General features: G+C 33.6%; 1 protein-coding gene across 2 annotated transcripts; it reads right to left on the reverse strand.

The window, feature by feature from the left end:
* Positions 1-11,141: 11,141 nt before the first annotated feature.
* On the reverse strand, positions 11,142-13,480 carry LOC145039203 (uncharacterized). 2 transcript variants are annotated; one of them, XM_078987298.1, is made up of 4 exons: positions 12,811-13,480; positions 12,269-12,740; positions 11,667-12,190; positions 11,142-11,599 (listed from the first exon to the last, which is right to left on the reverse strand). In XM_078987298.1, exons 2-4 carry the CDS (start codon positions 12,529-12,531, stop codon positions 11,298-11,300), a joined length of 1,089 nt encoding a protein of 362 aa, XP_078843424.1. In that variant the 5' UTR covers positions 12,532-12,740; positions 12,811-13,480; the 3' UTR covers positions 11,142-11,297. The 2 variants fall into 2 exon arrangements, with proteins under 2 accessions (XP_078843424.1, XP_078843423.1); XM_078987297.1 differs by having other exon boundaries at positions 11,142-11,602.
* Between the last annotated feature and the right edge of the window lie 546 nt (positions 13,481-14,026).

The raw sequence follows: 14,026 nt of genomic DNA on the forward strand, positions 1-14,026 counted from the left end.
GGCTATTTTAGAAGGTGGGCAAAAGTGATCTATAAATTCTTCTTTCATCTTAGCCCATGTGGTGATTGATCCGGAAGGGAGTGACTTGAGTCAGTCTTTTGAAGCACCTTTGAATGTAACTGGGAGCATACGAAGTAGCTGGGTCTCGCGAGGCACATTTGGAACATTGAAGTAATCTGCTAGATCGTTGACTTCGTCCAAGTGCTTATAATCATTTTCGTGGTCTTTTCCATAGAAAGGAATCTCCTTAAGTTGCGCGAGTATGTGACCCTTTAGTTCGAAAGTAGCAGTAGCAGGAATTGCGGGTTGCACAAGTCCTGGGCCGATGTCATCACGCATCCTTTTCTTCCATTCCCCCATGCGGATTTCATCGATGTTAGCCATGACAATGGCTAATTCGTCGTCAAAGTCGGATTCGTGCCCGAAAGTGAGATCTTCTTTTCCTTCGGTTTCGTATTCGGTGTCCTCTTTGATCGAGTCTTCTATTGCTATAGTGGTGCTGGAAGCTCCTGATTTGCTGCTCTTCTTTTTGCTGAAAACGGACTTTAAATTCTTTAGTGGCGAGTTCTTTGAAGAAGCGGACTCTCCAACGGATTTTCCTTTGTTCTTCCTTAGGGCGGACTCCGGGTCTTCTAGTGGAGGAACCAAAGGTGTATCAGCTTCTCGGGTCATGAACAAACTACAAGTAAAACAGGAAAAACGCGTAAAAAGAACAAAAATAAAATATAAATTAAAACTGTGAACAGCGATGGACTCGCCGAGTTGCCACGAGTGTACTCGGCAAGTTCAAGGCAAAAAAAAAAAAAATAGAAAAGTTTTCTAATTAACTTATTAAAACGGATATTTATTAAAACCTATACTAACTACTAAATTACCTAAGAATTAACTTTGTGTAAGATAAATCTCACAGAAAGGATCGATAAAGATAGAAATTAGTGCTAATTTAGAACCATTCCCCGTCAACGACGCCAAAAACTTGATATGTGTGAAACGAACTAGTTTTAAATCTACTTTTAATTATAAAATAAACACACAAAGGTAGTGGGCCTATCAATTGTGATAAAGCTAAATAACTAGGGTATCGAACACAGGGAACAGTAAATTAAAACTAAGAACTAATTTTATCTAAGTTTAAATAATACGAAGGGGTTTTTCTCTAGTTTTACAAGACTAGAAACTTACTAACTATTACTTAAACTAAAAACTAGAAAAGCAAAGATTTAACTAAATTCAGTGACGAAGGGGACTTCTGTTTAGTTCAACTTAATTTATCCTATGGTTGATATTATGGTAATAGTGCAATGGATTATTTCTTCTATTCGCTACCAATTCAAGTGATTAGCTTCGTGTTCGCTGCACTAATCCTTAGAGAACAAACTAACTCAAACAGTGATCAGTTGTCTAATTTAATTTAATTCACTCGGTTATTTATTCGGGTTAATTTAGAATTGTAATAGCTAACTAATTTGGTCCTTTAGTTAACCTCTTGTTGATGGTCATCACACAAGCTCACACATGAATTTACCTATTTTTCTATTAATTCTAGTTTCACAATCTCTAATCCTAGTCATATAACAAAGTGGTCACATAAATTACATGAGGTAGCAATTAAGAGATGTTCATACAACTTAATTAACTTCCTAATAACAGGAAAATAGTTTTCAATCACACATGAGGTTCTTTAACAAGCTAGAATTAAAAAAATCACCAATATTAAATCAATCCTACCATAAATAATCAATCCATAGTATTAACTTTGTCTCCCCAAACAGAAGTTTAAAGGTTTTAGCTCATGATTGAGGTTATTAACAACATAAAAATGAAATCTAAAAGTCTAAACATAATGAAGAACAATAGATTAAAAATGTAGGTTTGCCTCAAATCTTCTTCAGAATTGGTTTTGGGGTTGTATCTTCGTTCTCTAGCTCTCTCCTGACTCTAATTCGCAGCTTGCTTCTCCCCAAGGGTTCTAGAATTTTTTATGTCGATTTGGAAAGTTGTATATATAGATTCGAACCGACTCGCCGAGTCCATGTCCGACTCACCGAGTCCATCGCTTGATTCCCATGCACGGTAAGTCTTAGAGTCCTTATCTTCTCGATCCTTCAACGCGACTCGCCGAGTAGTCGACCCTACTCATCGAGTACCTTATGTTTTTAACATTTTTTCTCCTTTGTTCAACTCCCGAGCTCCCAACCGCTTCTCCTGCTTCCTTTGGCTCCAAAGCTTTGCTTTTGGATTAAAAACACAATTCAAACACTTTTAAGTATCTTTTGTCCATGATATGCAATAAATTGGCTAATAAATGATAAAAATCTATACTTAATATAAGACTAAATATGCAAATATCACCAATCCTTACCGATGATCACATCAAAACTTCTAATAGTAACAGGCATTAGGTTGACTTGAAAAGAATGATTATTAAATGTTAATGTGCATCCTATGAATATGTCATTGGTGGTTTCCGTTTTCCTATTAGCCATTTTCTACCATGAAAGTTTCATTTAATCTTTGAGGGTTTTGATTGAGCATGTGCTTAAATTTGTGACTCACGAAACTTCGCTCGGCCTCACAATCAAACAAAATGCATGTATAAATGTTGTTGAGTAAGAACGTACCACTAACAACTGTCAAGTCTTTCACAGCCTGCTCATGTCCTATTGCTAGGACTCCGCCAGTTCCTCCCAAGTTTCGATTGTTGGCCTTGGGGCAGTTTCGTTTGAAGTGGCCTATTTCTCCACAGTTATAACATACTTGGCTTGCTCCTGCGTTGTTAGGTTGGTTGTTCTGTTGAGGCGGGGGCCTGCAGTATCGGGCGGTGTTCCTTCTCCGGTTGTAGTTGATACACTACATATCTTGACACGCGCCATTATGGTGAAAATTACACTCGTCACATTTGGGAAGTGAACTTGCATATGGTTTGGCAGGTGCTAGTGCAGGTGGTGTTGATGTAACAGGGGGTAGCAGTAAGGACTACTACTATTTGTTGCTTCTTTGAAGATTCTTGACTTGTCTGGCCTCTCTTGTTGTTCCCAAATTTTCTTTTGTTCTCATTGTTCTTCTTCGGTTAAGTAGCAGGGGTCATAATACCCTTTTGAACTCCATGGTCCACCAATCTCTGAGCAAGTCGTTTGGCGCTGTCAAATATGGTGGGATTAGTAGCCAACACGTTTCGCTGGATCTGGGGAGATAACCCTCAGATGTACCTCTCAACCTTCTTACTCTCAGGCGTAATCATACTCGGACACAGAATCACCGAATCACTGAATCTAGCAGTATATGCCTCAACGTCGACTCCCTTCATCATTAGATTACATAATTCTTGCTCAAGCTTTTGGATTTCACCTCGGGGGCAGTACTCCTCGAGCATCATCACTTTCAGGTCCTCCCATGACATCGAGTTCGCTACTGGTAGGCTAAGGCTTTGACATTTCCGTTCCACCATGTAAGGGCTCGATCTGAGAAGATACCGAAGGGAAGGGTAGCTCCCAGTTACTGGTTGAATTATACCGAAGGAGAGGGTAGCTCCCAGTTACTGGTTGAAAGACACCGAAGGGGAGGTTAGTTTCCGGTTACCAGTTGAAAGATACCGAGGATGATCCCAACTCCTGGCTATGCCCGACAGTTACCGGTTGAAAGATACTGAAGATTATGCATTATTTGGTATGGGTTTGATGGGGGGAACTCACTAATCTTTGTGCTTACGGTTTTTAGTTCTGGTTTCATGTACCTCTTCATCTAAGGGGAAGGAGCCAACAGGGTTGCAGTGCATCACACATTCACACATGATATTCCGCATTTGAGAAAACTAGGATTGTACTCTGATATTATACTATTTACTAATATGGTTTTGAGACTTGTGATTTGTGACTTTATGTTTGAAAGGATTTCAATGTTGTTTTCCGTTAACCATTTTTACAAATAATATACTTTAAAACAAAAAAATTTGGGTCTTGATTTTGGGATGTTACAAGTTGGTATCAAAGCCTTGGTTTGAGGGATTCAGTCACACCATCGGGGGTGGCTGGACTCAAACCGAGGGCTTGATGGATTTTTACAAGTAAAAATAGCTTTATAAAATTTAAAAATAAGGAGTTTGGGGAAGAACAAGGTGTGTGATGCGTGCGACTGGCCGAGCTGAAGTAAGTTTTCCCTAAGATACCCATACATGTTGTGTTATGTTATATGAGATGATTATGAGAACTGCACGCTAGACTAGGGCTAAGGATCTAGAGATGATGCCTTGTATGTCTGTTGTATGAGTTTATGGTAACTGCATGCTAGATTAGGGCTAAGGATCTATGAAGGATGCCTTATATGCATGTTGTATGAGTTTGTTGAGCTATATGCTAGGGATGGTTAGTCAGCGATATGGTAGCCTGGTTAGGTTATGCTTGATAATGGTTACTCAATGTACGAATGCTGCTTGCTTTGTGCTGATAGGAAATAAATACCAAATATAAAAAGCTAAGTGTCTATGGGAAAAAAGGGATAGTAACCTTCACTTGGATAGGACATGGTGATATTATAGATTTATTGTACGCAATGTATTTATTGAATCTTAATGATTATAAGGAGAGAAAGTGACATAAAGAACCAAATGATTTGTACCACTTGAGCATGAATGACCCTCGTCATTGAACTTGTTGGTTCATAAAGAGCGCATTCTTTAAAAAAAGAAAATTCAGAGCTCGTTTTGTTTTCTTTTATGAATAGCTTGATTCATAGATTCTTGAAGGCATACAACGCTTAGTTTATCAAATTGTGATGTCACTAAAATACTTAATTCTTTAATTAATCACCGTTAAACCGATGTAGAAATATTCTATTATTATGTAATCAACCAAACAATATAAATGGTTTTAGTAAAGTAGAAAATGTTTGATATGGAAAAAACATCACTCAACTTTAGGGCAGTATAGGAAAAGGATTTGGTACCTGAAGGCACACCTAAGTTTTTGATAATTGCCCCATCACTTATAACATTTGAGATGATTTTAAAGGAGGGATCTGAGAAAATATCAGATACCTGCAAGAAAACCAACTATAAATGAAAAACAAATTCATCATTCCAATACTGGCTAAAGATAACGAAAATTTGGAAAAGCAATGTGAACAAATGAGGTTCATGACACCGAGATTCTCAAATTAAGCTTATTTGAAGAAAATTATAACGTCCTAAACCAACAACAAAATATTTGAAGTCATTGATCTGCCAAAAGCAATATGACCCCATACAATATATAATTTTACCAAAATGATTATAGATTAAAACAATGTCAACACACATTCAATATGCCAAAATAATATAATAAATACGATGAGGCATATTTTTTTTTCTCATAGATAAAGGGGATGAGTTACCACTTGTCTTGTGTTTATTTATTTACACTCATTTATAGAACCAAATTCCATAGTTAGTGCCCTTAACAAAATGAAATGCAAATCAACAAAGTTAATTCCAAGTCAGGTAATTTGGTCGAGATGTTTGCATGTACGATTCTAGGAATGAGAATTATTTTCTTAATGGTTAATTTAGAACCTATAATGCTCTCAATGGTTGATTGGCATTTCTCTTGTTGCTTCTTGAACCTAATTAAAATTACTTGCAATGTTTACATCCAGGCAGTGGTAACTTTGTTACCAAACTATAAATGGATCAGGAAATCAACATATATATATATATATATATATATATATATATATATATATATATATATATATATATCAACTAAACAAAGTCATGTCTAAATGAGCAAATATCAAGCATCCTAGAACTCAATTCTTTTTAACAATGCGCTTTTGGTCAAGAGCATTTTACATAAAAAAAACAATTGTTCTATTTCGATCACATTTAAAATTGCTTATAGACTCTGACATTACTTATCTACCAAGTTCTTCCAAACGATTAATAGCTCATAGTATTTTATTTCCATCCTATGTAAAAGATATGCCTTGGTTGGGTTTTGATCAAAAGTTGCGATTATTGTGCCTCTTGAATTTCCTTGGATTGGGTTATCCAGGCATCAAAAATTATTATAGAAAAATCACAAGTAAAATACCAGTTACATTAAAAAGCTAGGGTTAATAAATTATAATAACTTTTTACCCAAAGAACATTTATATAGAGAAAAGTATCACAGAATCAACGAATGAAATATACACGAACATTCAAATTTTAATTACCAAAAGTTAATTTGAAGATAAAAGAATAGATTACTTGACCTTTGAAGGAATATGTTTAGACAACCTTATTTGAGTAACTCCCAACTCTCTTCCGTAGAGAATTAGATGTTCCTGAAATCAAAATCCCCCCAAAAACAAATTAATTGATTAAAGGGTAAGAATTTAAGATGCATGATTTTGAGAAACTTACTCAGTGGGTGTCCAATGGGATTTACATATATAAAGGCATATCCAGAAGGTAAGACAACCCTAAAATTGGAAGAATGGCAACCCTTGTCTAGTCACAGTAGAAGAATGAAACCTTCAAGACAGAAGCAAATGGTGGAGAAGGTATGATTTCATGGAGTGTGTGTATGTGTGTGTGAGAGAGAAGGCGATGGTTATGCTTACAGTCTGACCTCCAATTAAGGGAAGAAGATCTTGAACATCATCTCTCTTGTTGGGGATTTGGTGAACATGAAAGAAAAAGATAAGAGGGGATGGAGTGGTGGTGACAGCTACGAGAGTGTTTTGAACCAGAGCATTTTGACGCCATCTGCTCTTCTCTAAATTCATCAAACGTGCTACGTGTCTTCCTAAAAAAGAAACATAGATGACTCAACCAGAAGAATCTTGCCTTTTTCTTTATGAAATATTGAATCCGACGCGCACAAGAAGAAAAAGGAGTAATCCAAACGCACCAGAAATTACCTATGCGTGTAAAGCACGAAGTCACCTCAAACAAAAAGCTTTATATATATATATATATATATATATATATATATATATATATATATATATATATATATATATATATATATATATATATATATATATATATATATATATATATATAAAGAAAGTTTCAAAAATAAGGTTGTTTAGATATTACACATAATTTTAAAAATGTTTTAAAAAAATAATGTTGAAAATAATATAATCCAAAATGAGATAATCCAAAAGGTTAGGAATCAATCATATTTATTTGGTTTGATCCAAAAGTACTTTGATTTATTTATGTTATTATTTTTAATCATATCATTTATGATTCAAAATTAAGTTATTCAAAATAATGATCCAAAATTTGTTGTGGATAAAAATTTATGTAAATTGAAAATTTATTATGATACAAAATTTTTTGACCCAAAATCAAGTGATCCAAAAAATGATATGATACAAAATACTATAATTAAAGATGATATGATATAAAATTATATGATGCAAAAAAATAATATGATTCTTAATCTCTTATGATTCAAAACTTTTATCCTTGTTAAACTTCAAAACTCGAAAAGATGTGTAGTTCAAAAAAAAAAAATCAATAAAACAAAAAAAATCCTAATTTTTTTTACAAACCTACTAAAACCATTAAATATAAAACAATTTTTAAAAAACTAAAAAAGTAAATTCGAATTTAATTAAAAGAAAAAAGAGAAAAAGAAACTAAAATAGGGAATAAAAAAACTAAAAAAAAACATAAAAAGGTTAAATTTGAGTTTAACTAAACTAAAAATTTACAAAAGGAAATCAAAAAGAAATAAAAATAAAAGAAAAAACGTTAAAAAGCAGCCAAATACTAATATACTAGGCGAATGCTCGTGCGTTGCACGGTGGGATAATTATGTAGTTTAATATGGTTATATATGGTTTAATGTATTGTGAATAAGCCATACATAAAACTTGTATGCGATTAAATAGCATGTATATTTTTTGATTTACAGATTTTTTTCATAATAAATAATGAAATTTTTTTACTATTAGTTTAAAATTTTAAATGAAATTTTTATGTACATATTAGTATCTAATATAATTAGTTAATGATTGATTAGATATAGATTCTCATTTGTGGTCATCTATTTATGTTGAACCTCATAAAAATACATATTTAAAGACTTTTGTTAGTTTACTATTGAATAGAAAATGGTGCTGTATTTTAAGTAAATATAAAAAAATCTCATTCTCAATCTATTTTAAAATAGTGATATATTTTAAGTTAATATAAAAAATTATATTCTAGAACTAATGAAAAGAAAAAACGGAGCCAAATTTTTTAACAATAATAAAGTTAATTCCAATTAAAAAGTGCTCAATCGAAGATAATATCATTCAATAAACATCATAAGATATTACGTTATATATTCAAATTGCAGACATCATTTTTGTAAGAGTCATTCAAAATATATGAGACTATAGTGCCTAATACAAGAATGTAATAACCAGATGACCCTAACACATTTTAAATGAAATATAATTATAATATATTATCTATGCAACTAAATTTCTGCACAACATGTGGGATTCGTCTACTATATGATATTCTTCTAATATATTATATTATAGTATAAACATTATATTTGAAAAACCACTTTGAGTTTTATTGTAGTTTATAACATTAAATTTGTGATGGGTTGTATTTGATACACATTTGTGTATTTATATCTATATTATATATTTAAAACAAATCTTATATAAACATCCAACCTAAATATTCATCTTCAAGTTTTTTTTCTTCACCACGTAAACAAACTTTTGTTATAAAGCCTAAAATGGAATAAAAGACACTTAACTGTATGATCATGATATATTGTATTTTGATTGGGGCTTGTACAAAACATGCATTAGCATATATTATTAATTTATCTCTTGTTTTGGGTAATTCGAATAAGATAGCTTCAAATCCAACGTATCAAACAGATTACCCATTTACTAAAGTCTAAAACCCCAAAACTCAAGCATGTTCTAATACCATAGAAATGCATGAGGTTTTAGCAAATTATTATCTCATATGAATTACCATTGATTATGTGTGATTAATTATTAAGAAGGTGAAAAGATTTAGAGGTTTCAAATGCATGAGGTTTTAGCAAAATTTTGTGGGGGTTTGAAATGCATGACAATCAAGGGAAAATGCAAGCTTATAAGTATGTAAGATATGAATGTCTAACATACGATTGTTTCATATAGTACTTATTTCATTCTAAGGGGGTGTTTGACTAAGATTTTTACAACAATTTATTATGGTTATACACAACTATAAGTTAAAAAAGTGTTTTGATTAAACAACTTATCGGTAGGAAACCTCTAATAAATCATTTTTTTATAAGTTACTCTACACTTACTTATTAACTTATAAACTAATAACTTTAACTTATAAGCTAATAAGTTATATGATATAAGTTATAAGTTATAAGCTAATAAGCAATGCAAAACACCCCCTAAGTACAAAGGTTGTATAGGAATGCATTAGGTATACACATTGCATTTAACATTTCTGTCCTTAATAAAATAAGTTTTATTTATTTATTTATTATTTTTCATTTATTTTTATTTTTATTATCATTATTTTTTTTGAACGTTGGATTAGGGGAAAATGACCTTTGAGGGTAATAAAGTATTCGTCTTGTATTCATTAGGTCCCTTATCTTTTTTTTTTTGTCTTTATTATACCATTGAACTTATAATCCCTGTTCACCAAAGCCCTTGATACCGGTTGTTGTAGGTTATTACTTATGTGGATATTACGTGGCATTATGTGCCATAAACTGGGCTTATTAATTGCAAAGTTACAGTACTGCATCTTCTTGCCCGTTCTTGCCCTAGATCGACATGTCTTCTTCTTCTTTTTCTATTTCTTCCAAACGAAATGTTGAATTTCAACCTGAAAATCCTTATTACTGTGGGTTACCATTTCGTGTACGAACTTCACGAACTAAAGACAATCCAGGAAAAAAATTCAGATTGTGCCCTAACTCCATGGTAAAGCAATTGTTTTTTTACTTTTCGTTTAATCTTCTTTCTTTAACCAATTTGTTACTTTTTTCAAGAATGAAGGACCAAAATGCAAGTTCTGGGAATGGTTGGAGCCTGAAACCCTTGAAAATGAAGTCAATTCTGGGAAGGACAAAAAAGAACCGTGCAATTTAACCCTCAAAGTTTCTATATTGGAAAACGAGATCAACATATGTAAGATGAAGATGGAACAAGAAAATTTGGTTGTTAGACAAGAGTTTGAAAAACTCAAATGGAAGCTATTTACTCATAAAGTTATGATGATTGTGTTGTTTCTGTTGTTTGTGTTTAAGAAGTAGTTTAGCCCTTAATTTAACCCTTATTTTAGCTGTATTCAAAGACTAAATGTAATCCTTAATGTTGTAATTTGTTTGATGTATTATGACTAAATTTTTTTGATTAATGATAGTTTGATGTTTTGAGTGCTTTCCAAGAAGTATTAATGTGTTTAAAAGGTTAATGAATTGGACATGATGCATGGGTAAAATGGTCCAGATTAAATTTGGCAGTCAATTGTTATTGTGTTGATGTGATCCAAGGGTAAAATGGTCCAGATTAACCACATTGGATACGTCAAACATTTCTTAATGTATTAAGACTAAATCTTGGCATTAATCAATTGTTAATGTCTTGATGTGATCCAAGGGTAAAATGGTCCAGATTAAATTTGGCAGTAATCAATTGTTATTGTGTTGATGTGATCCAAGGGTAAAATGGTCCAGATTAACCACATTGGATACATCAAACATTTCTTAATGTATTAAGACTAAATCTTGGCATTAATCAATTGTTAATGTCTTGATGTGATCCAAGGGTAAAATGGTCCAGATTAAATTTGGCAGTAATCAATTGTTATTGTGTTGATGTGATCCAAGGGTAAAATGGTCCAGATTAACCACATTGGATACATCAAACATTTCTTAATGTATTAAGACTAAATCTTGGCATTAATCAATTGTTAATGTCTTGATGTGATCCAAGGGTAAAATGGTCCATATTAAATTTGGCAGTAATCAATTGTTAGTGTGTTGATGTGATCCAAGGGTAATATGGTCCAGATTAACAACAACAACAACACCAAACTTTGCTTAATGTAGTAATACTAAATTTACTTGATTTATGATAGATAATATAAGATTAAACAATCTATATGCAAATAACCGTACACCAAATCATATAGATAAAAGATAAAGTTGTAATATTCCATCATCATGTGCACTATTACAAAAGTTGTGCCCACAGTTGTCCTAATATGTCAAAAGATGTGCCATGTGCCATGATTCTTAAAGTTTTCCCAATTACATATTTATAAGACTAAAAGTTTGTCTTTCCAAATAAAATCATTCCAACACCATTAGGTTGTGTCCAGTGCTTCCTGCTTTCTTCAAAAACTTCCTCCTCAACCCTATCTTGGTAATTCTTTCTGAGTATTTTCGTATCCTCTGCCTAGTTGCAACTGGTTGAGCAGGGACATCAACATCTGGATGTGGATCATCTACTTGAACTGGTTCAACATGTGGAGCTGGTACATCAACTGGATCCACTGGATCTGCTTGAACTGGATCAACCTGTGGAGCTGGTACTTGAACTGGATCCACTGGATCTGCTTGAACTGGATCCACTTGAACTGGTTCCACTTTACCTGCTATACAAATATGTAGCTAATGAGTTGGGTGTTCCATTTAAATTATATTGTTTTAATAGCATACCTTTCTCTTTTTTACATTTTTTAGGTTTCTTGTTTTTTGGCCTTGAAGTGGATGCTACATCTGCTGGTCTAGTAGGACATGTTGATCTATTGTGGCCCCTTTCTCTACAAATAGTGCATCTATTAACTGAACCTGCTTTTGAGATAGTATGCCTTGTTTTCCCCTTGCTTTCCATCTCAGATTGATCTTTTTTCCTTTTAAGGGTTGGCCTTCCTGGTAACCTTCTTTTTTGAGGAGGCAATGGCTTCATGTAGGGAGCTTCAGGCCACATGGAACTACCATTAAGTGGGTTAATGGTATGGTCGTAACAAGTCAAGAACATGGCTGTATGGAACCATGGTGCAACATAATCCTTTGCATTCCTGTTAAGGTATGAAATGGCTGCCACTGCATGCACACATGGGATACCTGATACTTGCCAAGATCTACATCCACATGTGTTGTTGTTAAGGTCCACAACATATCCATCATTTCCAATCCTAACTTCATATTGTTGTATCCCAGATGGTATAACACCCCAAAATCTGCCCAAAAAAATAAGAAGTTCTATTAATCTTATAGATGAGACATATAATATTTATAAAATAGAAGTTATATCATACCTTTGCTGTTTCTTTAGCTTTGATATCTTCAACCTTATAGATGGACATATTTTTAAATTCCCCCAACTTTGTCCCTCTTGCAACATTTTATACATCCTCTCCATTGCATAAATCCTTATCTCTTCCAACATGGTGATGAGTGGCCTTTTCCTAGCAAGATCAATAACAGAGTTGAAACTTTCTGATATGCCATTCTCATAAGCATCACAAGCCCTGTCCACTTCAAAGAATGCCCTGCACCAACTTTTAGGGTCCCTTTCCATGAGGTGTTCATAAGCCAAAGGGTCAATTTTTTTTTTATGGAATTCATTTCAGCCTCAAATTTTGGTTGAGTAGTACTAGCAGCTGCTGCCCAAAACAACTTCCTATATTGTTCACCTTTGAAACTTTTCTTGAAGTTAGCATAGATGTGCCTAGCACATTGTCTATGCTCTGCTGCTGGAACCCTTTCTTTGACAGCCTCTATTAATCCCTAAAAGAAAGCATGAAATAGATGACATAACAAAAACATTCAACTTAAACAAAACAAAACAGAAATATACCTTGTGTTGGTCTGATATGAGGGTCAATCCATGACCAATTCCCATTTCAATGTCATCCAGAAGGAGGTCAAGAAACCACTTCCATGTTTCCTTATTTTCAACTTCCACCACAACCCATGCAATAGGGAAGATGTGGTTGTTTGCATCCCTACCCATAGCTGCTAACAGTTGGCCTCTACATATACCCTTTAAAAAACAACCATCTACCCCTATTACCCTCCTACATGCTGCAATCCAACCATCCTTCACACCCTTAAAACAAACATACATTTTAGAAAAGTAGGTTGTGGAATCAGGCATGACATTCACATCTATCTTTACTGTTGAACCAGGATTTGTCCTCATTATTTCTTCTCCATTACTCCATACTTTACCATAATGTTCTATCAAACTACCCTCTATCTCATCCAAAGCATATCACCTAGCATTTCTACATTGAGTGACACTAACAATCAAGTTAAACTTTGTACTCACTTTGGCCTTCATTTTCCTTATGCTCATTTTAGGGTTCTTCACAAGTTGATTCTTAAAATGCATTCCAATCCATTTATATGTTACAATGGAATCAAGTTTGAAGACTCTTGAACAGTTATGTTCATCAACTAATGACTTAATTTGGAAAGACCTTTCACTGCTCATCCAGGAAGCCCACAGTCTAAAAGGACAAGAGGGGTTCTTATTCTGTTTACAACATCTCACTAATAACCTCTGACTATCATTTTTCTCAAAATAAAGGTTGTACCCATTCTTCACTGCATAGTTAGTCAAACAATTTTTCAATTCCATGGGGTTAGAGAATCTCATACCTAGAATTGGCACCATTTTGTCCCATTTCTGGTTCTCATTATGGACAGGGTACACTGGTTTGTCATCTCCATTATTGGTTTCAACCTCATCAGTTTCAGCCTCATCATTTATATCCTTACACATACCTGACACCCGATGTAAGAATTCATCACCAATAGTCTTGTCAAGAGAAGGAATGTAATCATCTGCTTCATGCTCATATGGAATATCATCAGAAAGTTGTGAATCTTTATCATCATCCAGGTCTTCCTCAGAATAATGCCCTTCATCATCAGCCCAATCAAGTACAGGTTCATTTTCGTGGTCTATATACACATTCATTCTTAGACCGGCTTCATCACTAGAACCCGTTTCAATAAACTCAAAGTAGTCAGCATCATTCGTAATTCGCCTAATACCCTCTGCCAAT

Source organism: Lactuca saligna, chromosome 4 (assembly GCF_052625555.1).
Source record: "Lactuca saligna cultivar CGN05327 chromosome 4, ASM5262555v1, whole genome shotgun sequence".
Lineage (NCBI taxonomy): Eukaryota > Viridiplantae > Streptophyta > Magnoliopsida > Asterales > Asteraceae > Lactuca > Lactuca saligna.

Excerpts from the sequence above, each read along its gene's own strand:
- LOC145039203 (XM_078987297.1), bottom strand. The coding sequence starts at position 12,531 with ATGGAAAGGGACCCTAAAAGTTGGTGCAGGGCATTCTTTGAAGTGGAC. Across the intron at positions 12,191-12,268 it reads AAGCTAAAGAAACAGCAAAG|ATTTTGGGGTGTTATACCAT; the intron begins GTATGATATAAC and ends TTTTTTGGGCAG. Across the intron at positions 11,603-11,666 it reads AAAATGTAAAAAAGAGAAAG|CAGGTAAAGTGGAACCAGTT; the intron begins GTATGCTATTAA and ends ATATTTGTATAG.